We start from the raw sequence: 27309 nt of genomic DNA, 5'->3' as shown, positions 1-27309 counted from the left end.
TACTCTCTCATTTATCTGACACACATAGAATAAAATAAATGTCAAGTCATGTCAAAGCATTCAATACTTTATTGATTATCAAAAGAAACTGAATTGACTATAATACAGGATGCTTTACACGTATGATGAGATGAACATCATGTACCATCTTTTACACCTTGTTGTTGATTGGTACACACGTTAAGTGAACAAAATATACATATTTTAGAAGACACCAGATAGAGGACCCCATCCCATGGAGTGTATTGTCTGTGATTTTAATCAACAAGTCTGCTCTCAGCCAATGAAAGGCAAGGATTTCAGTAGCTTATAACAACTGCTAGTTTAAAAGAAATCATACAGATAACATTAATCCAAGGTCTTGTTGTAGTATCATACTCCACCAGATAAGTCAGTACTCAAAAAGATTATTACTATGGATCAAAATTCATGAAGTATTTCTGTAATGCTGCCCTTTTTTATCACAATAACAAAACACAAGTGGAATTTATGGTTTTTATAGAATGCATACCTCTATGAACAGCTGCATTACGTGTTTGGTTCATAATTATACAGCAAGTACTACAGCTCTTGCCACACCTACAGCGATATGGAAGACATACCTGCCACCTCAAACAAGGAAATTCTCTAGAGCCAGTACTGCTCCATTACCAAACTGTTCACCAACATTATATCCTGGTTTTATCTTGTCATCTTATTTGCATCAAGGTAGATATAGAATATGAACTAATTTTCTGACAGAACGTTAGTGGATAAAGAAAGCTGTTTATGTGTAAGATACCTCAATATTTCCCTTTCTAAAAATGGCTCAAATAGAGGTGGAGTATAAATATTTTTAAAGACATCACAAGACATATTCATGGAAAAGTTAAATGTGCATGTAGGTTAGAATTAGATTCATTGTAAATAAAACAATAGTAAGCACATCTTTGATTTTTTTTTGAAAATTGGATGATTTTGAAAGAGCATGTTCCCTTTGCTTGCGGATTGATGACTAGCAAATCCTACACATTCAAGCATTGATTGACAAGTTCTTGAATTATCTCAGTGGTATATATATTACTTAAAATAGGGAGCATTTTATCAACATTGGGAACGTTCCATCAATATTTGTTATCTTACAAGTCAGATCTGGCAACTTTCATTGTTTTTGATTGACTGCGAAGCACTGTTATTATGTGAACTGTCAGATAAATCATAAAACAGGACTTGTCGGAGAAAACATCTGACAAGTCCTTTCATGAAACGCTCCCAAGATGAATACAACTATAAAAAAACAATGCAAGTCAAGTAATGGACAAACCTTCCAGACTTTACAGTGAGTACGAAAGAAAACAATATAAATGAAATATTTCAAAGAATCACGTCATTAAGAATATTAATGGAATACAAAATGTCCACCTACAAGTATTCAGTGATACATGGAATACTGGAGAGGTCAGATTTGCAAAGTGATATTGGGCCCATAGAAGAATAAAAACTGAACACAATTCAAACATCAAACGCATGTCCCCAATGAGCACTTCTGAGTGGTTGCATTTGATTGCGACTATTTCTGCAACTGCCCAAAAATGGTAATAAGATCAGGTTGATGATGCAGCTTTATCAAATGATTTCATTCATACATTCACAACATTACATGGGAAATGGTTTCCTTCCAATAGTTAGAATGTACATAACTCGTCCATATAAATATTTTGAAAAACATTCATGAAGACTGCTGTATGGAAAAAATTGTATAAATCACTACATTTGACAGAGATTTATTCAATTCAACTTCACACAATACCCTAATCAGTAGATGGTTCCTGTCATATAAGATACCTATAAAGAATAAATGTGATAAACGGTAGTTATATGAAGACAAAGCCTACCCAATAGTGCAAGGTATAACAGTCTTCTGCTGTCTGCCAGAAGAAAAAAAAAAGTAAAAAAAGAAAACAATTTGATCTGAAAATATTGAATACAAAATTCCAGTATTGACCTGTGATGAATGCCAAGTAATGCTACAGTTATACCAATGAAACGAACTTCATACTGAGTAATGGTAAGTCACTGGGTATGATATAATGGCTTTTGTCAATCTGAGTCTGTTTCACTGTTATGACTGTGGCATTAATAAAGGCATATATGAGCTGATTCCTAGTGACTTCCTACTATGATTGTGCAATGACAAAATATGAGATTCATGATATCTCTTCTTAAAAGTATGCTCTCTGCTGAAGACTCTCGCATTCCACTTCATGATGAATTAACTTTTATAACCAATAGATGTTATGTAATTGATTTGTATATCATATCCTTGCCTCACATTGCAGAGTCATCATCTCACCATTCCTTGTTTCCAGTATCATTCTAAGGAATGTCTGCGACTGATTTGATCATATAGTATACGGTAGTTAGCTAAGTCTACATATGCAGGCGTGTTACAGGGCTATTCATGGCTTTTCGTAGAGTCTGGTGTCATCCAATTATAATTCCTTTCCATGGAAACTCAAAGACATTCTTGAATTTAACAAAAAGGAATTAGTCCACTTCCAACAAAAACAGAAATGAGAAGAAAAAAAATCAACAATATGAGATATAAGTGTTTCTGAGATTCCATTGGCAATTGATTTTGATGTATAAAGTCCACTACATTTCAGATGTAATACGGAATATCATTTGACAAGTCCATGTTTCTTGGCCTCTACCTCATATATAAGCAATCTCCACATCTTGACCACAAAGACTTCTGCTTCTTCATCCAACACCTACAAAAAGAGACAAAAGAAAAATAAGGTGCTGTAAATGTTATTGTATAGAGAGACTAAATTATGAGAAATATAGTCCTGAGATCTGTTTAATACGGGAAATACAGTGACACAAAGAACAAAGATAAATTGGATCAACAATCTTTCATGACAGATTAAAAAGAATTCCTCTCTACATTCCCAAGCTATGTCAACATATAAATACATTTGTTTGAATAGCTTTCACTGCTCCATATTTTTGCACAACAAAGTTATGCAGTGTATTTTCCTCAACATCTTTGGGTGCAATTTGAATAGATTTGCAGTTGCTACTAAAATACTTATGACAAAGCAGTCTATACTTTTATACCAAGTATTATATTCAGACGAATCCCATCCAATCCAAAAGATATTTCAACAGTGCATTTTCCTCATGGTTACAAAGCCTTAACACAAGAATCTACAAGTTAGGGCCACACACCATGTTTGGGAACATGATGTCAAGTTTTTGGAACAACCATCAATGAAGATTGTGATACCTACCATGGTAATGTCATTGAGAATGCTCTCTGCATTGCTGTGTAATAGTAGCTTAGAACAGATGAACTCTGTCAGAGTAGGCTCCTCCTCACCGATGTATTCAACAATCTTCTTATTGATCCAAGGTTTGATACGACGATCCATCAAAGACTGCAGAGAGAAAGGCAAAGAGAAAGAGAGGGTCAGAAAGAAAGATTAACAAATATTAACAATAATTATATAGATTTCTTAATTTCATTCTGCAAAGTTGTCACGCAAGTATTGTCTGTTCAATAATGAAAATAGTTCACAGAATTTTGTCACATTTATGGCCATAACAGGCTTTAACCTTGGCAACATAGTAGGGGAAGGCGGGGTAAGTTATAGGGGCAAGTTGAGCCACCACCCCAAGGCCAATAATGAATGAGTCAGACATTATGGTGGTGTCAGGTATTGATGACCCATTACATAACCCTTAATCCCACCACATTGTTTTCAACTTTGAAACAAAAGGTACTTTTTTTGAGGGAAAAATACAAGTTTCAGCCAAAAAGTAAAAAAGGGTGTGAAATAGATCAGTGCTTTTTACCCACACATGTCTTTAAATATAATAAAGAAATAAGAACAACATTGTTAATCCATGTATGGATTCTCATTCTTGTCAGTCTTTAGCATGATGGATACATAAGAAATATGTGGATGTGAAAGAGCAAGAGCAAAGTGTGTATCAAGTCTTAATGAGTTAGTATTCTGGGAAAACTAAGGAAGATTTGCAGTCGACCAACTGCCTGACCATCCTCCAATAATATACTGATTAACCCTATCTAAACTGGGCTATTTCAGACCAGAAAATACATATCTCAGCTGCTGATTATGCAAAAATTTGCATACGCGTAAAGCCGGATGTAAACTACAAGATTTACAGAAATATTTCCAAATTATGCAAATAAGCGTATGAAATTTGCCCTACTTTATAAATTTGTTTTTTGTGCATGTTTTTGCCTTTAACTCAATTTATATACTGTAAAAGTGGAAATATTCGCGGTGTGAAAATTTTCGCGCATTTCGCGGCAAGATCGGCGAGCGCGAATTTAAAAACGCGCGAATTTAAAAACACGCAAATTTATGAGCATCTATTTCAATGCAAGTTTTGAACCGCGGTTCAATTGCGTGTATCATTTTGGCAAAGAGCTTGCACAATTTGATCTAAAGAGGGCGGCATTTACGCAAGCAAGCTTGAGCTCCATCATGTGCATCACGAGAATTTGTTCTAAAGCAATGCGATAATTTTTTAACAGTCGCAGATCGGTATTTAAATTATGATTTTGGTTGAAATATAAATTGCTTTTGCTGTTTGATTGGTGAGTGTTTAGATCTGTTTAGTTTTTGAGAAGACGTTGGGTCGATCGCCCGTGTTTGATTGATCCCATGCACTTCGAATAGTCGTAGTCCCCCCGATCCTTACCCGGTGCTCGGCCGTCTATACCAGGCCAGCAGCTAGCAGCGCCTCCGTTTTGCCTTTCCCGATGTCCGCCCCGCAAAGAAAAGTTGCGCTAAATGTCACAAAGCTCATGATTAGATCAAAACAATGTTGAATTATGCTGCCCTAGAGATAAAATTATGATCAGAAAATACAATTTCGTTGCTGAAATTTTAATTAAAACCATTCTGAGATGGCAAGAAGGAAGTGACTTTGTGATTATGGAGTGTGCAGCGCCCGAGCGCGAAAAATTAATCCCGCGAAAATAGCAGCGTTTACAGTAGCTAGTAGAATGCTAATTTTTGGTGGGAGTATCAATAATCACACTAATCACATTAATTTCTTATATATTTTATTGTTTTTTAATTCTTATGTATTTCTGTGTTTTTGCAAACCTTTGTTTTTATTGTTTTTCAGATGAAATTAGTTGGGGACCCTTTTGCGACCATAAATAGTACAAAATAAATCCATCGAAACCAACAAAAGTGAAAATAATCATGCATTTATGATTTTGGGTTGAAAAACACAATTTGCATTGACTTTGTACACAGAATCACATTTGTCAGACACTTGGGTCTGACATGCACTTACAAACGTTGCGTAATTTCGGAACCGCGTACCTGGGCATCGCAACTTTGGTCTCAAAAGATGCGTGCAAGACTTGAAAGTAAAAAGTTAGTGAGCGGAACAGTCAACATATTTCGTGCGTCGGCGTAGTGACAAAATTTGTCGAAGGGGGGGGTCAAATTGACTCCCCCAGATTATTAAGGGTTAACACCTGCTTCAAACTTTGTTTGGCAGGGACATAATTATGAGCAATGTCATTTTACAAAGCAAATTTACCTCATCTACTATTGCCCAGTCCACCTTGTACGCAAAGAGTTCTTCTTTGGCTGTAGGAATCTTCTCGATAAGGTTCTTGATGGTCTTTCGCTTCTCTTCTGCTGCATTAGCTATCTTTTGTGACTGTCCCACAGCCATCATCTCTTCCTCTGAGTACTCAATAGGGACCAGTTTGCGTTTCTTCTTCCCTGCAGCATCCGCCGTTTCCTCCTGATTGAATACATCTCCTACTGTTAACTTCTTGCGCTTGCTGCCAACCTGCGCGGTAACCAAAGGCCTCTGGTGACCCTCTGTATTGGAGTTGGCTTGAGGGGAGTCTTGGACACCTGTAAGGTGAGCAATGAGAATGGGATAAAGGAATCATTTCAGACTTAGTTCCACAATATAAATGAACACTGAGATTACCATTCATCATGTATGGTCTTTTTCATACTAATAACATTAAAACAAATGCTGTGATACAACTTGAACTCCTAATATAACCCTTCACCTAAAAAAGGGTGGTTGCATCACAAACAATTACAAATCATGCTCACATTTGTCATTTTCCGAACTTGTCATGCAAAAAAAAAAACATTTCACAAGAAAATGGAAAAGATATTGCATAGGATATGTGTAATATGTTGATTGATTTGCATGAAATCTTGTTAGAACTCACAAACAATTGAAAAGGCAAAGCATTGTCACACATGGCATGCATGTATGTACCTTCACAGAAATGTCAAAATTTGTATATATTTTTTAATACCATTCTGGCATTATTTGGAAGCAAGCCCCCCCCCAAAAAAAAAAAAATTTGTTTACAAACAATATTGCAATTACATTTTTGAACAAGGAGAAAATGGAAGACGATGCACATATACTTGCATTTTCTTTTGTCAGTCACCATTCTTATTAGATAAATAGCACACAAACCAGATAATTATGGTCTCATTGAGCCCAATCTAAAATATCTATGACACTTAATAACAGAAAAAAAAGAAAAATAAATTTCATAACAGAAAAATATAGATGAATATAAGAGCTGTATATAAAGGAAGGCATTAATGAAATATTTTAAGCACCCACTATTAGAAAACAGATGCAAAATCATCTTTAAGGAAATTCCAGACACGCAAAAACAATGGAATCGGTATTACTACTGCTAGTCTTAATCCAACATTATATTATTCACCACTTTCTCTTACCGCCTGAGAGATGTATGAAGGTGGAACTAGGCAGAACACAAAATGCAGTGAAAATAGTACAATTCTGACTTGATTCATAGAATGTGTCAAAATACATTTGGAAAAATCCACAAATTTTCATATCTTTATAAATTGACAGAATTACCAAATATCTGATGCATGAAGACTGACATTCCTGCTGTATACAAATCAGAGCATTTCAATATCAATTTTTAAGCATGCAGGTTATGATTATCGCAATAAAGAAAACACATGGGTTATGCCAAAACATAGCAGTGAACAATGATTGCCGATTCACTTTGAGCAAATCCTAACTGAAATTGTTGCACTGCAATTTGTGAAGTTACACAAACATGCCATGAATGTCTCTATATAAATATTTATAAGCTTATAATGATAGAGGGGGGAAATCCTTTGGCAAAATATATTTAGGTTCAAACTGTTGTTTGGTTCACAGTACCAACATATTGGTGTAGTGTAGGCAGAAGAGCAAAAGCACTTCCATGTTTCTGTCAAGACTCTAGCATTTCATCATATCCTTATTTTGATTGACCATATCTACATCATAAAACAACAAGATTATCATATGACCACGATAACATTGCTGGACATGTTTATTCCACCTGTTTTATAAAGCAGAGCTGAAATAAAACACTACTCCTATGTAATTTACACTATTATTATAATTAGCTTAAAGGTCAGATTAAATCTGACAGGGATAATATACACCCAACTTATTCTCTCTTTCAAACACACAATATAACATAGTAAGACTGAAAAACAATTCAAAACATCTGTATAAAAGACACCTCCTATTTACTTTACCGGATTGATTCAGAATTCACATACCGAATGTTTCCTTTCTTTCTTCTTTCTTTGTTCTTTTCTTTATTTTGAATTATACATTGTTGTCATTTGTGTTATTTTATCTTTATTTACCTGTACTGTAAGGGGTCAGTTTTAATAAGCCATCATTTGCGCTTTTTATGATCCCCACTATACTAATATGTATTGAACATTGTACTGATTTGTATATATTGTTGCTTCTTAAAGTGGAAATAAATTGAATTGAAATTAACATTAAAACATTTTATACACCAAGATAATCAAGTTCCTAATCATTATATTAGGAAAAACAAGAATAAGTAATCTCTTTGAATTGTATTTCATTGTTTGTATAGGACACTAGCATACACTGGCTCCAGTGCAATGACCTATTCAAACATTTGTTATAATCACCAGTGTTGTACTCCATTGATTGGTTATCTCTATCTAGTCTATGTTGCGGAAATTCCTCGTCTGAAGACATGGCTTCAACTGTATGGAAAGAACGGTTATCATCAACATCTCTCATTCTCACCATCTAATATCAAAGCCTGCTTTATATCCCTCATATATTGTCTTGTATATCAGGTAAAATACTACAATGAAAAGTGAGGTTCATAAGGATTATGCCTTACATACAGAAGTCAATTATAAGCAGTTTTAAAGGTCAAGTCCACCTCAGAAAAATGTTGATTTGAATCAATAGAAGAAAATCAGACAAGCACAATGCTGAAAATTTCATCAAAATCGGATGTAAAATAAGAAAGTTATGACATTTCAAAGTTTCGCTTATTTTTAACAAAATAGTTATATGAACGAGCCAGTTACATCAAAATGAGAGAGTCGATGACGTCACTCACTCACATTTTTTTTTTTTATTGTTTGAATTATACAATATTCAAATTTTTACGAATTTGATGATTAGGACCTCCTTGCCTGAAGCACAAAATGTTAAAATAATGGAATTCCACATGCTCAGGGAGGAATGAAACTTCATTTCACATAACAATGACAAGAAAATCAAAATATTTCATATAATAAAATACAAAAGAAATAGTGAGTGATGTCATCAGTTCCCTCATTTGCATACCGACCGAGATGTGCATATCACTGTTTTGTGAAATAAAGCGAAACTTTAAAATGTCATAACTTTCTTATTTTACATCCGACTTTGATGAAATTTTCAGTGTTATGCTTGTTGGATTTTTCTCTTTTTATTCAAATCAAGTTTTTGTTGGGGTGGACTTGTCCTTTAAGGAACTGTCATAAATATTATAAGGATATCTAATTTATCTAAATACTTCTGATTTTAAGAAAACAGGGTGAAAAATTATCAATTATCAAAATTCAATGCTTTCCATAAGCCCTAGTTAAATACAAAATATTTCAGGCCATGAATGGCAGCATAGACTGCCACTTATCTTACCTAGTTTAATTCGTCCAAATCCTAACTGCTGAGCTTTAGCAGCTGCTGAATCATCTTCTGATGATTGGCTGGAATGATCAGGGATGGCTTCAAAGCCTCCTCCACCATCATCATCATCACTGCTACTAGCTGGAGTACGAGGTCCCTGATTGTTCTACATTGGACGGTTTCAAAAGATCAATATTTGACAATTATTACTGTGCCATCAAATAACACATTATAGAGGTTCCTCTTTAGAGTTAATTTTGTTGGATCCAACATTAGATTGCATATGAGAAACTTCTGGGTAAACATGGTTTCCGTCATGAATTTCGAACTGATAGAATATAATTCTCTGATAAATAATTGTTAGTGCTGATTGGCAAAGAAGCACCAATCTCCAACTGTTCAACAATTTGCAACTACCGACAACTTTCATGAAATAATGGCCTTTCTGTCGTTGGAAAGAATGCACAACTTCATGGCAAATGAAATGTATCCAATTCAATATCCATATCATTAAAATAAACTACAAAGGAAAGAAAGCATGACAGAGTTGATTCATTGACCAGTTTTTCCTAGGCTTGTGTTGCTCCTGTTTTAGCAGAGATCCTGTTATACAGGTGTCAAGTGTCTCTTGATACAACCTTTTCTGCATTACCCATTGCTTTGTATAGGATGATATGTGAGGGCTGGTAATAAAAAGCCACTTATGATTTCCTCTGGGTTTCGTGACATGGTTCTAACCTATGACAAAGTGCATTAACCCCTTTAGTATTTGCTAGAGTATTTTCATACATAGAGCATCTTCCCTTAAAATATGGCAATTTGGTAAACAATAAAATTTTTCTTTTTTGTTATAGTGACCATAATGGCAATTACCATTTTTACAAGTCTTTATGATGTGACAAATATGGCAGAGTGCTGCAAAAGTAAAGGGCTTGTACTTTCTTTATTTTTCAAATATTTTAATTATAGAAGCATTAAATAAAAGCTCATATATACTGTATGAGAAACAGTTTTTAGGCATTAAAGCAGAGAGAATTTCTTTATTTCTCATCTTGTAAGCATTATAAACTTTATCATCAGTGTCATTATCATTCATCACATATATATCTTTGTCTATCTATTTTGTTGCAAGAGTTCAAGAAGCCCACAATCTACATTCATTTTCAATGAATATTTTCTAACCTCTGGTGGCATGGGTGCATCAGCTGGTTCAAATGTTGATTTCAAGGTGGGTGGTTGCTCCTGTTTGATCTGTAGCGCCCTCGGTGTTAAAAGTTTGTCAAGCTGTGGTTGCTTGTGTTTCTCTCGCTCCATTTCCAACTAAAACAGTAAAAATATTTGTGGCACTCATCAACATAAAATTCATTTAAGTTCATGTATCCACAGGCGTAGGCTTAACCCTATCTAGGCCGGGGGGGGGCCTCGGAGGCCCCCCCTCAACGAATCGCGCAATATTCTCGCCGCGCGAAATTTTTTGACCGCGCCGCTCGCTGACTTTTTACTTTCAAGTCTTGCGCAACTTTTGAGACCAACTTTGCGTCACCCGGGTACATGGTTCCGAAATTACGCAACATTATGTAAGTGCATGTCAGACCGAAAATTGCTCAAAAACGTGATTTCGTGTACAAAGTCAATGCAAATTGTGTTTTCAACCAAAATTCATAAATTTATGATTATTTTTAGTTTTGCTGGTCTAAATGTATTTATTTTATGCTTTTTATGATCACAGAAGAGTCCCCAACAAATTTCATTGAAAAAATAATGAAAAACAAAAGGTCAAAAAACAAAGAAATACATAAGAAATTGCAAAAAACAATAAAATACATAAGAAAATTATTTGATATCGCAATTTTTTTCATGAACGCTTGCTAAGAACACCACAAAGAGTTTCTATACCAAAAATTAGTACATTTGGAGCTTTATTTAGGGAGTTAGAGGAAGAAGTATGATTTTGCATACTAATTACGCATAAATTAGCATAATCACTTAATAGCGATTCGCATGAAATAAATTACTATACAATCTTGTAGCTTATGTCCCAGGCAACCCGAGTGCCAATTTCGGCGCGATCGCGCAGTCGATGGCCGAGATCTTGGGGGGGGCCCCCCGGCCATATGAACTCCCAAAATACCCCGGCCTAGATAGGGTTAAAGAAGCAAAAGGAATTCCATATATTCTGAAATGTTAAAAAGTACATTTGAACATTTTAAATATTTCTACAACTTTCGAGCTAGGGTTCAAACACCAATACATATCCCAAAGTTTCCTCACTTTCTATAGCATAAAAATGGAAATTTTCATGGCTTTTCATTTGAGTTCCGTGCTTACATAGGGCAAGCCTAGTGCAACTATTTGAAATTATAATCTACACAAATTCAATCAAAATTTCCAAAAGAAATTGATAAATTCTAACTTTCAGTGGCTTTTGCTTATACCTTTGACTAACATGAACACTTCACCTCCATATAAATGTAAATTGCTATTCACAAACCTTTTCTATTTCAGCATCTAGATCTTCCCCTCCTTCTTCCATCAGTCTTCGTTTGATATCTTCAATTTCCTCTCGTTCCCTTCTCCTATCCCGATTGTCGCTGTCTTCTTCCTTTTCACGTTCTTTCCGCCGTCTCTCTAGGGCACTACCCCTGGTAACCACAACAAATTTAAAATGATATCAAACTTAAAAAACTTAAGAAATGGCAATGTATCTCTACCCTAAATTCCTTATTCCTTTTCCCAAAATTATAAAAGGATGAGTTAGTAATGATATCAGCCTCACTGACCCTTTCAGAGTATGCAACATGTAAACTCAATCACACCAACAGAATATGGATATTGGAAACACATAACTATGGTCATCCCCCCCCCTCCTAGCACTGCACAATAATGACAATAATATCAATATATTATGACATTGAAACTTCAATGACTAGATGATGTTGGATCCAAGATATACCACCTCCTGCTTTATCAAAAGAGATCAAGGTGATAGGATGTTTCTGACGAGAAACATGTCTTGAAATGCTATCCAACCAAAGAGGTGGGGTCATAAAGCCAAAATATTTTCTTATCTTTATCAACTTACTAGATTCCACGCAAAAGAGTCATAGAAACGACCCTACCAATTTCCACCCCTAAATCTATCGCATCTTATTCATTTGTTAGGCTTAGCTGAAGTAAGAGTGGTTGGTATGTGAACATTGTTGGGATGACAAATAATAGGATATTACTGCAGGTGAAAACTTAATAATGTAAACATTTATTATCATGGAGCTTTGCCCCTGGAGTATCCATAAGTACATTATCAGTAATGATTTTTTTTTTACTATAATTTTTCAAAAATCAAATACATGTATATGAATCACCATTTTTAAGTTATATTATACCTTTTTTTCAGAATTTACCAACCCTATCTCAAACTCATAATACTGAGCGGCAAGATGTCTGTGAATGACATCTTATACACACTTTTAAACAAAGAGGTTATTGATTTACTTACTTGTAATATTTGGGGTCATCTCTCTCATCTTCATAGTCTTCAAGGAATTCTTTGAGACGTTTACCTTCTTTATCCATCTCAGTCCGTTCAGATTCTTCTTTTTCAATCATCTTCTCATGCTCTCTCTGTTTCTTACGTTCTCTCGTTTCCCAATTCCTGAGACGCTGTAATAAAGAATAAAAAAACACACATACATTATGAATGATGAGATATTTCATGTTATACCTGTGACACTGTTTGACTTGAAACTTTTACAAATAACATACAATTTTGTGACACTACTTCTTGTTAAGAGTGTTCTTTAAAACTGTTCAATTTTTATCACTTGACATTTTATGTGAATGTATTACACGACTGGAGTAGTAAAACTACAACTATGATAAACCCTAAGATTTTTACTATTATCAACACTCTGAAATACACATGTATTAACATGAACTCTGAGATCAATTTACCTCTTGATATGCTTCCTCTTTTTCTCTGAGTTTACGTTCAAGTTTCCTCTTCTCATAATCTTCTTCTTCTTCAAGACGATCTCGATCTCCATCTCTGTCACGATCACGATCCCGATCGCGATCTCTCCCTCGCTCGCGGTCATAGTCTCGATCGTAGTCTCTGCTTCTGTCGCGTTCATACCTATAAATATATTTCAAAACACTTAGTCATTTCAATCAAGAAAATGCTTGTGGTTTTAAACAGAAAACACACCAAATTCTCTTCTAGGCTTAAAAGTCTAAAAAATATGAAGATTTAGCAAATAAAACAAAAAAAATCACAATATGTTTTCCTGCAAATTCATCTTTCAATCTCAATGCACAAGGGGGCACTTAATTAACATCAGTTTTCAAATGCAAAAACATAAAAAGGCCCATGATCATCTGATGGAGTAAATTACTCAAAATAAAAATTTGAAAGCACAAATATCTCAACCTCATGAACTATAACTTCATACACAATGAACACATATTCATACCATTAATCATGCAGAGAATGCATGAGTAATTATCTTACCTGTCTCTTTCATCCCGTTCTCGTTCTTCTCTGATCCTTTCCCGCTCACTCTCTCTGTGTCTGTCTCGTTCTCTGTCCCTGTCTCTCCTCTCACGTTCCTTGATCTGTTCTCTCCTCTGCCGATCCCTCTCTCGTTCCTTCTCTCGCTCCCTCCGGCTCTTCTCCTTCTCCTCTGGAGTCTCCTTCTGTTCTAGTGCTTCCCTCTGATCCTGTAGACAGCAAAATAGAAAATAACAGCTGTGTAGTTATCTAGTATAAAACATGGTGACATTGCTTAGTTCTAATGGGGTATACTTAATAATTAAAACCACTCAGTTGCCACTTTAAAGGGTAATTATCCTCACATCTGTACAGGGATCTACAATGTTTGTTGACACTGTAAGTCTGTAATATAATTTGTTAGTGTATCTTGTGGTAACGATATATGCATCAACAGACCACAAATTACACATTTTGTTATAGTGAATGTTCCACATGGAACTAGTCAATCAGTGACGAATCGATGTCACAAGTGCACATGCAAAGAGCATGGGCAAATGGTCTCTGTATTAATCCTTTTGTGCAAGTACGATAATATCCCTTTAAGTCAACTTTCTATGGTATGGGAACATGTAGTATCCTAAAATAACATTTTCTGACAGATATAGTAACAACAAATGCTAAGGTATCAAGGGAATTAATCCAACTTAGATTCTAGCATGGATTGAAATAAATATGAGTTTGAAAATGCAGTGCACAGTCTGTTAAAAATAAAGTTTGTTGAAATAATTCCAAAATGGCAAGACCAGCAATCAAATAGAATGAACCAGATTATCATTACACTGGAATCTTGTAAGTACAACTCATTGGAAAGGTGTATTAATTGCTGCAAGATTTTTTAGTATGAAAGATCAAACTTTAATATGTGGATGAATTCCCTTTTCACAAAGACAAATAAGAAGTATTAATGAAATAAAAGCTACTACATAAACAGGTCAGGGAATTTAGACAATGCTTCACCAGCCTTCTTCATGAATTGCTGCCAATTTTTCTTTTCTTTTTAAGTAATTAATAAATTGGCACCCTGCATTGGCTAATAGTATCACAAATCATAGAAAATTAAATATCCAAACAAAAAAGAGCTGGGATCTGTCTTACATCCCCTGGCCTACCAAGGCAACATTTGGACCTCATCCAATTACAAAACCTATTTCCATTGGCAATGCTTGTCCTGCTCCTGCTCCTCCATGAAGTGACCATTTCCACTGGAATCCAAGGCTTGGCTGCAATCTCTGCTGTTTATTCCATCATTTCCAATATATTCATCAGAACAGTTTGTGTCGCATTACAGTTAAGTCAGTTTTCTTTTTTTTTATACTTAACTATCATTGCCACTTTTGCAGAGGGCTGCTAGCTTGTAGAAATGAAAATGACTGATGATAAATGTCTCCAAATGTCAACATTCAGTATCAGAACAATTGGAAAGCAGTCTCGGTCCAGACAGGATTCAATCTTGGAGAACTTGAAGGCATGGCGGAAGACTGCTCCATGTCGCAACGTTGACTGCGATGATTGTAGCTTGACAGGACCAATGGATAACACATTGTGGAGAAGGTCTCAAATATTGCCTTGCTTTTACATTAAAACAAACTTAAATCATCAAAAGGAGGTACATGGGGAGAGCATGCACTACATCATTTCATCAATCAATGTCTAACAATAAAGGGCTGAAAAGGAGAACACCTCACACAATAGCTATATCATCATATTCAAGCAAGAACTTACAAAATGTCATCTTGCTTTAACAGTGCCTTGACAAATCTAAGATTATCAGGTGCAAGTTTTGTGTAAAATGCTCTGAACTGCCCAAAGACATAAATGGCAATCAACTTCATCATATTTCAATTTCAGGATAGTTTATGAAGCATAAATAAATACAATGATCCTTGTGAAGTCTGTGCTGATATTTTTCTCCAAAATAAAGCAACAAGATCAATCTTAAATGAAATTTGAATATATTTTTGCATTTCCCCCCAAGGTCTGAAAGCCTGCACCATTTTGAGAACTTTGGGCATAAGCACAGGCACATATAAATACATACATATTCACCAAATCAATCTTATAAAATAAAAAGCAACAGTGAAATGAAACAGCATAAGTAATGAAAGCTACATTGTATTGACTTGCGCATTACAGTGACATCTTGGAAATCTTGCTTGGACTGGATGGAACTTCAACTTCTCTGCTGGCGAGCTTCTCAGGCCTGACAATTCATCACATGATTGTCATACTACCATGTGACTTGTCACATGACACATATGTCACATATGATCATGTAACTAACTTAGTAAACATATTTCAATGCCAACTAGATCATTATCATTAAGTGAAATTATTCAAACAAAAGTTTGAAATTAAATGTAATATATAATTGAAGAGGAGATGACCAAATTGATGAAACAATGTTAAACATATTGAAAAAAAAACATGAAAGTCTCCACTAATAGAATATTACAAACAAGAAAAACAATATTTAAACATGAAAAATACATTGAAATTTTGAAGAAAAAAAAAGATCACGAAGTGAAGCCTTTTATGAAAAAAATATTGACATAGAACATACTTGAGAAAGAACCTATTTTTTTCATCTCTCTTTTTTGCTAAAAACATATATATAATTTGTTCTATTTGTGAATATCTATAGAACGGAAATTAATGGAAAATGACTTAGAGATCGATATACAAATAAAATGAATATCTGAATTGTACAGATAACTTATGTTCATCCCCTAAAGATGAGTTTGAATTTAGGAGCAATAATAATCCAAAATGTCAAATTTTATCATTACCAGATGAGTAAAAATGGTAAAGTACACACATACACCTGTACCTTAATTCCAAATAGCTTTCCATTAGGTCTTGAACTGATAGTATGTCATCCTGTTAATGAAATAGATACTAGTTAATTATACAACACATCCAAATACATTGCACATACCTCATTGTACAGCATCCTCATCTGTTGGATCAGCTTCAGTCAGCCCAGTGATACACATCCAATACCATAAAAGTTATTTTAGTGTAATTTAAGATTTCCTCTCCCAAAAATAAGTCATTTACTGTCCTTTACAATGAAACAAAATATTTACTAATTTTATTTTATTTTAAAAAAATCCCATTGGCAACACGGAGCTAAAATATACTGTTGCAAGGTAAATCAATGCACAGTACCCACCACCTTAAAAAATAAACCTTTAAATAATAAGCATGAATAAAGTAATAAAACATGATAAAAATGAATTGCATATAATGAAACTAAAGATAGGACAATGGATTAAAAGAGCATGCCGTCTATCAAAGAAGCCTACAGTTTCATAATCATTAACAGAAGAAGATAAAGGATCCACATACCTGTCATTTTTAAGGTCCAAAATACCTTCCATATCCTGCAATAAAGAGATCTAATTGATTTCCTAACCAAAATAGAAAGATATCAAGTACTCACCCGTGATCAAACATTAAAAAATGAATCAGACGCAGGCTGCAGCGACTATCACGCCCCCTGACGTAGGCCCAAGCCATGGGGCCGTTGAAGGAGTACTATAATAATCATGGCAGGGGTACAATTGTTGCAATGAGAAAACTTATTTTTAACATGAATCAAATTCAAGCACACATATGTCTACTAGCCCTGATATGTTGATCTAATTGTTACCATCATCATCGTTATGATACCCTCTTTCAAAAATTCCAAAATTATTTTGATTCCCTCTTTCAAAATTTCCAAATTCTTGAACAAATAATGCCAGCAAGAGCTAACAACCTGGTAATAATAGCTCGCTATATACATCCCAATACAAACAAATGTAATAAAAAGGATCTATAATCCTCTCATATCTGTGTTTTATAGGAGTGCAGCCGATTTCTGCACCCAAACCCAATTTATTGTATTGCCAAAGCAAATAGCAAGTTTCAGAAATGATTTTTTCAATACCGATTTTTCGCTTTTGACGAGTTTTGCTCCAGGTTTTTTTTTTTTAAATTCCTGATGAGTCTTTATCTTCTTACATCCATTTTCCACTTATTATACGTAATTAGAAAAGATAATATGGGGGCAACAGCATCCTGCAAGATGAAAGCAAAGGTAAAGAACATGATTTATACAAAGATAACTTTAATTCAATAAAATCATTGAGGAAGACAGGAATGTCAATCTTATGGTGTATCCTTACCTTATATGATTGTCTGAAACGATCAATCTCACGGTTTATGAGATCTTTCTTCTCTTCCTCTAAATTCATGTCATCAAGCTTATCCTGCAATTAAATGAAGAATTAAGGAAAATATTCATAGGAAACAACAAGCTATAGGCCGGTGGCTATTGAAATTTGCATACACATAAGTAAATATATTTATATGAATATGAAGATAATTCAAAAATGCAAATCTACTATGAGAGTTACTCATCAAATTAGAAAAAGGTTTCAATGAACAAGACAGTTAAAGCTGTCCCTATTAAACAGGCAGATTTGTATTCTAAAATCTCTTTTCTGCTACAATTGGTTAAAGCATTCCAAACTATTGCCTCAAATCTGACTTTAAGTAATGATTTCATACCAACTGAATAAAGTTGTACATAAATGTGGATATTCATTTTTTACATTCATTCGACAGGTATTTCATAAGCTCAAAATAATAAGGATGTCCAACAAGCACAAAACAACTTTGACATGATTCACTTGGTTATTTTTTTTTCAATCTTACAAGAATGTTATGAAGCATATAGATGTGACATTCTACAAACATAAGACAATATTCATCATAATTTTATATTTGCAAGCCAACATAGGTTTGGTGCATATTACATGCACTGGTCAAAGAAATGGAATCAGTAAAAATTTGTCACTTCTAATAAATGAATCAATGAAATAGCCAGGTAGATCAGGAGAACAACATACCTTAGCTTTTTGCTTCTCATCTTTTTGCGTCTGCTTCTGCTTCTGGACACCATGGAAGGGCTTTTCTTCTGGTGCGCCTGAATGACCAAAAAATAATGCTATCATGAACACACATAACATGAATACAAATAACAATATAGCATGACAACCACAGGTTATCTTTTCTACAATTATATAGTGTCATGAATATGAGCAAAGTGATTTCTCCCAATATGACAATTATTCTCAAACTACTAAATTAGTCATATGTAATTCAATAATGCTATTAGGCAAATTCAATCAGCAATTATGTGGGATATATAGGGCCTGCAAATCAGGTTGCTGCCCCATTCAAAACTAATGCTGTCACAATGAATCATTTAAGCTATATATCACTGTGCACCCTTCGTTAATACAGTTCACATAGCAATCAACAGGCCTTAAATTTTCATATTTTTATGGCAAGGCTACTTCTCTCTTGGGCACATTTCTACAATACAGCACAAATGGAAAATAAAAGAGGGCACAGCAAACTTTATTGAAAGGGGCATTAATGGTAATCAGATGGGCATCCAAAGGACAGATCTTTGATGGCCTTGGTAAGCCCTGAATCAAAGAGCTTTACATTCACATATTTATACCTGGTGCTCTCTGTAGCTGTGAAGAGTAATCATGGATAAGTCTACGCATGTAAGTCCTGACTTCAGCATCTTCCCTCATTGTAGACTCATCTAGCTCAGATGCCTGGATAGAAAGAAAGTGCATGACTCGTGCTTTACAGAGTAGTGGAAATAAGGCATACCTGATACCTGATAAATTCCAGTTCTGGTAACGATCTCAAAATGACTTTTTACAGAATCTAATATAATGACCACCCAAGTGTCTGTTTGTATGAATAAAAAATATGTGCCAAAGGATTCTGGAAGAAATAGTGTAATTGCTGAAAAATAAGCAAAATAAGTGCGGATTTGGTCACTTCCGTCGGGTCTTTATTCCAGCAATAATAATACACTGTCCCACGTGTGCCTATCTGTGTTGGTGATCTTCAGTGTGAACATTTTTCAGCATAGATTTCAAGATTTCACAAAGTTCAGTTTATGTAACTGTACCAGATCTAGATCTTTGATGATATACTGATAATTAAGCCTGGTTTTACAGACTTCCTCATGAAATCAGTGTTTACTGCAACTACTGGCATTTCTCTTTAAAGTGCATGTGATTTCCATACAGCGGGGTCATGTATTTCAACCATAACAAAGCACTAGCATCATTTGGCAAGTTGTCAATCTAAACTTTGCCACTCTCCACCCAGGTGTAGATGGGATACTGAGGTACTTGCGTGTTAGATACTATAGTAGCATTGCTATAAAATGGTAATAATGATAATCTAAGTGTCATGAACACCACAAGGCAGCAGATGCAAAGGTAATTCATGTATTCATTTTTGATAAATCATCATTATTCTGAAAAATAATTACTATTATTGTTTTGAGATATCATAAAAGGATATTCCTTACCTGATCTCCATCCCTCTTCTGTAAATATTCATCAAGAAGTGTTCTTGTTTTGCCATCAACTTTAACCTGAACAGTAAATTAGAAATGGAAATGAAGTTTCAATGACAAAGAATCATAATATGTATGAATTAAATAAAAATAAATAGAAAACATATATAGGCTGTTATACTGCCTGGATATCTGGATATAGGGGTAGGGGGATAAACAAATTCCTTAAATTGACAGACAGCATAATACATTTTTAAATAATTTATTTTTCAATTATTGAAAAAAAGCAGTTCCTTTCTTGCTGCAATTGCTTTGCAATATTATCCTTTCAGTATTATTGTTTATATCATAGTTTACTAACTAGTTTAAAAAAAAACTTTTACTGTTTAAATACTGTCATATTTTTTCACTGGAAAATGAAATAAATCTGAATTGAGTTGATTTGAATAATCATGCATTCTATTGAATTGTGTACTACTCTGATAACCCCGTACATACGCATATGTACAGCTTAAAAGTTATATATAAAGACACAGTTAAGATGTTTTCTTACCAAAAGTTTTTTATCTCCTATTTCTAGTTCATGAAGTAGACGGATAGCTCTAAGACTTGCATCTGGGTCTCCATACTCACAGAAACCAAAGGCTTGTAGTTTTCCTGATGCTCCTTGTACTCTCTTCCAGCTCAAAACCGCACCACATCTCTATAAATTGTTAACAAATTAATTGCTCAACACCACATCACATCTCTATAAATTGTTAACAAATAAATTGCTCAACACCGCATCACATCTCTATATATTGATAACAAATAAATTCTTCAAAGGTTTTACAATTATGGCTAATATGTCATACAAAAGGGTTTCAGGGAGTTTTTATTTCTCATACAGTACAGTGGATACCCAATTTGTATTATTTAAATTGTATTTCCAGACAACATAGCAATCTGAATAAATGTTGGAAGCAATATTTCATAAATTGTCACATTGTAATGTTGGATGACATGACTGAGAATGAATGTCCAAAATTATATGTGCGATTTAATGAAAAGAAGAGGCACCAGTAGCATTTTCGTTTGTTCGGATACCACTTCCTTTATTAATCTACTCATTTGACAATCATCTCAAAAATGATTATTAAAGTGACTAATGGAATATAAAAGTAAATGACCTCAAATACTATATACATTTTGTGACAGTTATTTGTATACAGGAAATTACATATATTATTCAACCTTTTTATATAAATTTGAAAGAATTACAACTGTTCATATGATTAAAAAACAGAGACAAAACAGGAAGATCCCACTCATTCGTACTTCATGGAAATGCCCTTATCCATTGATCACTAAGTTTCTACCCTCCCTTCTCCCCCCAATATTTTATGCCCCTAGTCTAACACAAACACTACTCACTATGAAATGAACATAGAATACAAAATCATTGAATCATATTAATAGCTATATGAAATACTTACACCAAGTAAGCCTCTAATAAGTGTATCTGGTGCACGGTCAGAAATATTCCCCACAAAGACAGTTGTCTTGGGTTTATTTGAATCTTCAGTCTTTTCTTCCTTCTGAAAAATAAAGCAACAATATTGACTTCATAAACGACATGAAATATTGCACATTAAAAAAAAGCTGATTACCCAAATATTTACACTCAATCAAAGATCATGGATCAATTGCTTTTATAGTCAGAAGTATTTGTGGGATGTAAAAATTACCAATTGATAAGGCTTAAATATGTAACTTTGCCAGGGTAAAAAAAAACCTTGTACTTTTTTAAAAATCACTTTTTTAATTCCTTTACAATCTCCAAGTGATAATATAATGTGTGAGAATCCTAGCTCTTTCTGTCATATACAGTGCGTATCAAAAAAAGTTTACACTTAGAAAAAATCCTGTAAAATTATATATTTGTAATATCCTGACGATTTTTCCACATTTTAGCATTGGTACAGATCCATTTAAGCAAATGACAATATTACTGTCGAAAAATATTTCCGCTTGAGTGAGCACCACTTACTTTTGAAAAGTTGGTGAAAAATGATTTGCGCAGAACTTTGAAATAGTTATGCGAATAAAAGTAGACCTTAATCATGAAGAACACGTGGAAATTAGTTAGTAAAATTGATTTGAAGATATCTTTTACCTTTTTAAACTTGTTTCCTTGACCAAACACTTCAAAGAGTGCATTGCGCCCCACCCCACTCCCCCACACACCGAGTCCATCATGACGATATTTGCTTTACACTGAGCTGTGATTTACATGAAATGGCTTAGGCTTGATTTTCATTTTGTTAATCATTGCCAAGCTTGGGAAAAGTGTGGAGAAACAAGTATTAAATGAAAAATGAAATGTAAACCAACTTTAAATGATAAAAACTTAGTGAAAAATGCTGGAGATGTCTGATATAAACTTTTGTTCAGATTCAGTTATGTCCTCAGATCCAGCTGGCTCAAAAAGGGTAAAGGTTGTGCTTACTAAGTGTTGAAATTTCAAATTTGGGCGGCAAAATTGTTACAAAATGCTTGAATGTATCCGTTTTATGTCAATTGGCTAAAAGTGCTAGGGAAATTTATGAGAAATGCTTCACAGGGTAAGTTTGATTTCGCCCTTTCCCTTGACACAGCGTGAAAACAAGCATTTCTGCGCAAACAGATTTCTGCGAGCTTTACAAAAATGGACAGTGCTCACTCAAGTGTAACATTCTGTCAAAATTTTTACTTTCATTGGATAGATGAGACCCAAACCCATAATTATATGTGAAAAAATTACCCACATTTTGTATATTTGTTAATTCCCATGGCTTTTTCTAAGTGTAAACTTTTTTTGATACACACTGTATAATAGGGTTTCACATTGGATAGAGTGTTATGTTGGCTGTATTTTTTTTCTCTCTCTCTCTCTTGTAGATAAAAGGTTTTGCTCACACAAGCAGTGATAAATCAGTCAAGCAATACTAAAACATAGTGCAACAAAGCTCAGCTACAAGTCAATTAAATAAAGACATAAAATCGAAGTCTTCGGCCTGCACAACAAAACTCAGGACATCATAATGAATTCATTATGACATCATATTACATCGCTCAAGCCTTCATAATAAAATCACTGTGGTGTCATGAGTTTTTGAAGTGTGAAATGTGCATTGATTAGCAAGGTGAGATTTACCTCACTATGTTTAACCACTATGAAAAATGGTGCTGAGCTTTTTATCGCCATAACTAATCAAGGCTTCATTCTCTGGGAGTCAGCCAGTGATATAATCCAAAAAAAAAATATCTCAAGTGAGTGTGCACATTAATATTGCTACTTCTTTATATAGAAGGTGAACACTTACAGGAGGAACAAAAGGTTTGACAACTGATGAAGATCTGTTTGAAGACTGGTTGTTGGCAGATACAGCTGTCTGTAGACATTAAGGAGAAGAATAAAAAGTGAATAAAAAGATGAAAGGTAATAACAGTAGTTCTCGCATAACCAATGAGTGATGTATTTACTAATTAATACTAACTAGAAATTTGCATTGCAAAAGGATTGTCATCTGCCCCATCATCTATTATATTACAGATAATAAAAGTGATCATTTAAATATACATGTAGATGATATAATTATATACTTTGGGTAATGTAATCAATAATATCATCCTCCCTGATGGCACTTTAAAATAGTTACAAAAAATTATATATCGATTGTTAAAAGTCATTATTATCTATATAGAGTGTTTTAGCGACGCATTAAAAATGCATATTTTGGTCGGCATCAAATGTCTGTTCAATACAAGAGCGTACTCCTCAAAGGATCGAAATCTGACCAATATCACATTGGCACCTGTACAAAACTTGCTGCTCAATACGAGACCATATTCAACAGTCTAGTGCGCATGGGAGAATGCATGACATATACAATGCAGCTGTACAACAATGAGTGCAATGCGATGCGCATCATAGAGCACAATGATACTTATGACGTCACAATAAAATGCATATCTACGATCAAATTTGATCTTGAGGCTGTATTAACCGATTGTGGTAAGTGACTTGACTTGCTTCATCACATTTTTCCATCTTTTTTTTGGGGGGGGGAGTGGGGCGAGATAGATAGTAATACAATAATATTTATATATATAGATAATAATAATTATATTGGGTGGCTTTATATTTCATGTAATACCAAAATCATTCCACTCATCTGCCATTCGTGGAATATTTGCCCTAACTCTTGGAATATTTCTGAAAATTCTGGTATTCCATTCTTAGCCATCAAATATAAATATAAAATGAAATACTCTTGACTTATAATCATTGTTCAGAATTTACATCTAGTGCATGAAGAAAATTTAGTAGCATTATGTGTTCTAAAATCACCATACTACTGCTAGATCTACTTAGTGAGGTGGTAGCACAGAAATTAATACATCATAATAGATAATAGATAGCAGGTTCAGATATTCTTTTTATATATGTGTTATTTACAGAAATACAAACATTATAATAAATTATTCAAAAATACAAAAGATTGGTGAACTTACCCCTGGTGGTGTTGGTAATAGTCCAGACATTCTAACGTTTTGCCTCACTAAATAAAAATAATGAATTCCAGTTATTATACAACACACATAAATTAGATCATGAAGATATAGTAGAACTCTCATTTTTGCTAGTTATGATTCATAAAACACACTAATCATGTCTCCTGCTTGGAAAAAAAAGAGGTCTGCAAAACTGAACTTTTCCCCAGACAAAGGTAGATTTGCAATGGATCAATTGGTTTACAAAGGATGACATTCACGTGTGCGCCAGTGAAGGTCCCAGAACAATGTAATTCTCAAATCACCGTCTAAAGCAATTTTCCATTGAAGATTGCAGACTTACTCTCAAATACTTGTGAAACATTATTGTCACAGCCAAGGTAACAAACATCAAAATTTGACAAATTACTGAATCAAGTTTCTACAAAGCTAACTTAAAAAAACTCTCACAATCCTGGTTGAAAAACAAATAAAAAACAAAATTCTTTTGTAGTCTTAGTGTTTTACCTTGTGACATTGATCCAAATTGCGAATACTGTGGCCGCATGCCTGGTGGGTATGTTCCTGGCGCACCAAACGGTGGCCGTCCACCAGAGAAGGACATTTTGAAGTCAGTGTGTTCAGTTCCACCTCAGGAATATATATCACACTGGTGGATAGCAAGCTTCAAGATGGTGAAGTACCTACAGACAGTTTAACAAGAAAATATAAGAAAATAAAATAATATATGTGTTCATGTATCAAAGCCAAAGCCAACACAATCAAATGTTAATTTGAATAAAAAGTAAAATCAAACAAACATATCATCATATGCGGATGTAAACTAAGACAGTTATGACATTTTAAATTTCACTTGGAATTCAGGAAAAGAGTTTTGTTCACATCCTGGTCACTCTGCAAATGATGACGCCTAAGACATCACCCCACCAATGACCATGGTTTGCATTGATAAAAAGCAATGGAGGAAATTGCGCATGTCTTACAATGGCTGCAATATAAGTGACTGAAAGTTGTGTCTGTAAGTTCTCCATTTTGAAATCAAATTCATATTCAGAATGAACTGAAATGAAAAAAAAATTACATCATAGTTCAGTCAAAACAGTTGAAAAAAAATTGCTTTTAACCCTATATAGCGCTTTCAACTTGGATTTCAAGTTCATTTCTCAATATAGTAATAAATTGATTTGAAAACACTAGCTCCCCCCCAAATTTTAATAACATGTTCCGAATCATCGCGCGTGCTTGCGACTTCTACTAGGCCTAGTACATTTTACACAGCGACAAATTGTGTACAACGGATAGCGGAGCGTGAACGTAGCGGTCGTGTACATTTTTGCTTATTACATGACGTCATCCAGCCACTGCCGAGAACCAATTTATGAATGAAAATATAGTAAGCATGCGCAGTGCAAGCCTTTTATTTCCCCACACAGAATTCCACCAAAACAAGTGTGCAATTCTCTATCACCTCGTACCAAAATCGACCTAGAATTTCACTTTCGCGTATTTTATATGAATTATGAAAGGTATTCTCGGAGGATCTATTTTCTCACCGATACCGCACAGGTAAGAGAATTTCGATTACTTTTTTCTTTTCCGTCAAAATCTTACAAATTAGCGTCTATATGTCATCGTGTTCGTTGGAATTTGTAGAGTCTATCGCAACGTGCACAAAGTCAATTGGCTTCCGGGTTTCGGAGCGTCGCGTGAATATGCATGAAATTGCAGAGTTTCGATAATTTTTGATCGATACCGGAGCGATCTGATCACGAACCAAGACCATTTACCGCGTACACATTGTGACCGGATATCGTTATCGCTATCGATACTTCCGCACGCAGTCCGAAGGAATTATTTTTCGGACCACGTGATCATGACGTGATCTGCGCGATTGACCAATCAGCGGTCTTAGAATCGCTGTGCGGAGACGATCTATCCGTTGTACACAGTCTATGGACAATTTGCCGTTGTGTTTTAATTGCACTTGAGACTTTAAGATGATGCGTCGTACGAGATCAAGAGATCATTCCAATAATTCTACATCGCAAGCACCTAAGACTACTTATAAAAGATGTCCCCCTGATCGTTCATTAACCTGTATGAAAATCATTTGCATTTCATTTTCCTTTGCGACTTTGCTCCGAAGATGCGTCTTTCGTTTATTATCTTTCTAATAAAATCACTCGGTTTATTTTAAAGCAGCATGAGCAGTAACACCTCAAAACCCCTATATTAAAACATGTGCCAATTGCCAAATGATCGCGCATGTTGGCGACTTCCATTCCAATGCATTTGTCTTTGTCAGGAAGATGTCATGGATGTGCACGACCTCGACCGCAAACAAATTTTGATGTACGGTATTCCTTGGCTTTGTCATGTTTGTTTAAACATCGCTGATTCGATTTCGATTTTAGAAGCATGACTGCCAAACCGTTTTTCGATCTGATTTTTGATCCGATTAACAACATTACTCTAAAAAATAAATTTGACATCCTGTGCAATCCAAATTAATGCATCACAGAATTGTGCTTTTTCGCCTTTCATATGTGTGTAAAAAGAATCGCACGCGATGCCGCCGATACTAACGGAAAACCAGTCACTTCATGGTGTGGTACCGGCGAAAGCGACCTCGGGTCTGGCTAACCGAAAGGAAAGGGCGAGAGCGAATGCAATACTCACCTAAACAAAAAAAGGAATGTTCTCTAGCTTCGACGAAAATATTTCTGTTGTCCCTGTAAAATGTAATAGATTTCTACAGTCTTCTCTTTTCCTAGCAATTCATTTCAAGTTTTCTGAGAGTACGGTAATCGCCATGTCGCCATAATCACTTTTCATCGAAAGATGG

The 27309-nt window shown here is 34.6% G+C and overlaps 1 protein-coding gene across 3 annotated transcripts; it reads right to left on the bottom strand.

The window, feature by feature from the left end:
• Window positions 1-48: 48 nt before the first annotated feature.
• LOC121419174 (RNA-binding protein 25-like) lies at window positions 49-27268 on the bottom strand. Of its 3 annotated transcripts, XM_041613520.1 has the most exons (21): window positions 27144-27268; window positions 25247-25252; window positions 24972-25119; window positions 24465-24511; window positions 23273-23341; window positions 21404-21505; window positions 20482-20631; window positions 19941-20006; window positions 19065-19167; window positions 18445-18521; window positions 17719-17802; window positions 13508-13716; window positions 12952-13132; window positions 12497-12660; window positions 11492-11642; window positions 10183-10320; window positions 9013-9166; window positions 8001-8078; window positions 5575-5900; window positions 3276-3422; window positions 49-2753 (listed from the first exon to the last, which is right to left on the bottom strand). In XM_041613520.1, exons 3-21 carry the CDS (start codon window positions 25066-25068, stop codon window positions 2661-2663), a joined length of 2436 nt encoding a protein of 811 aa, XP_041469454.1. In that variant the 5' UTR covers window positions 25069-25119; window positions 25247-25252; window positions 27144-27268; the 3' UTR covers window positions 49-2660. The 3 variants fall into 3 exon arrangements, with proteins under 3 accessions (XP_041469454.1, XP_041469452.1, XP_041469455.1); XM_041613518.1 differs by lacking the exon at window positions 25247-25252 and having other exon boundaries at window positions 24972-25147; window positions 27144-27249; XM_041613521.1 differs by lacking the exons at window positions 8001-8078; window positions 25247-25252 and having other exon boundaries at window positions 24972-25147; window positions 27144-27249.
• Window positions 27269-27309: the final 41 nt, after the last annotated feature.

This window comes from Lytechinus variegatus, chromosome 7 (genome assembly GCF_018143015.1).
Source record: "Lytechinus variegatus isolate NC3 chromosome 7, Lvar_3.0, whole genome shotgun sequence".
NCBI classification, from domain to species: Eukaryota; Metazoa; Echinodermata; class Echinoidea; order Temnopleuroida; family Toxopneustidae; genus Lytechinus; species Lytechinus variegatus.
Note: the sequence above shows the minus strand (reverse complement) of the source record. Positions and strands in the feature narration are given on the sequence as shown.

Excerpts from the sequence above, each read along its gene's own strand:
- LOC121419174 (XM_041613520.1), bottom strand. The coding sequence starts at position 25,068 with ATGTCCTTCTCTGGTGGACGGCCACCGTTTGGTGCGCCAGGAACATAC. Across the intron at positions 9,167-10,182 it reads ATGCACCCATGCCACCAGAG|AACAATCAGGGACCTCGTAC; the intron begins GTTAGAAAATAT and ends CGTCCAATGTAG. Across the intron at positions 5,901-8,000 it reads ATCAATGGAGTACAACACTG|GTGTCCAAGACTCCCCTCAA; the intron begins GTGATTATAACA and ends CTCACCTTACAG.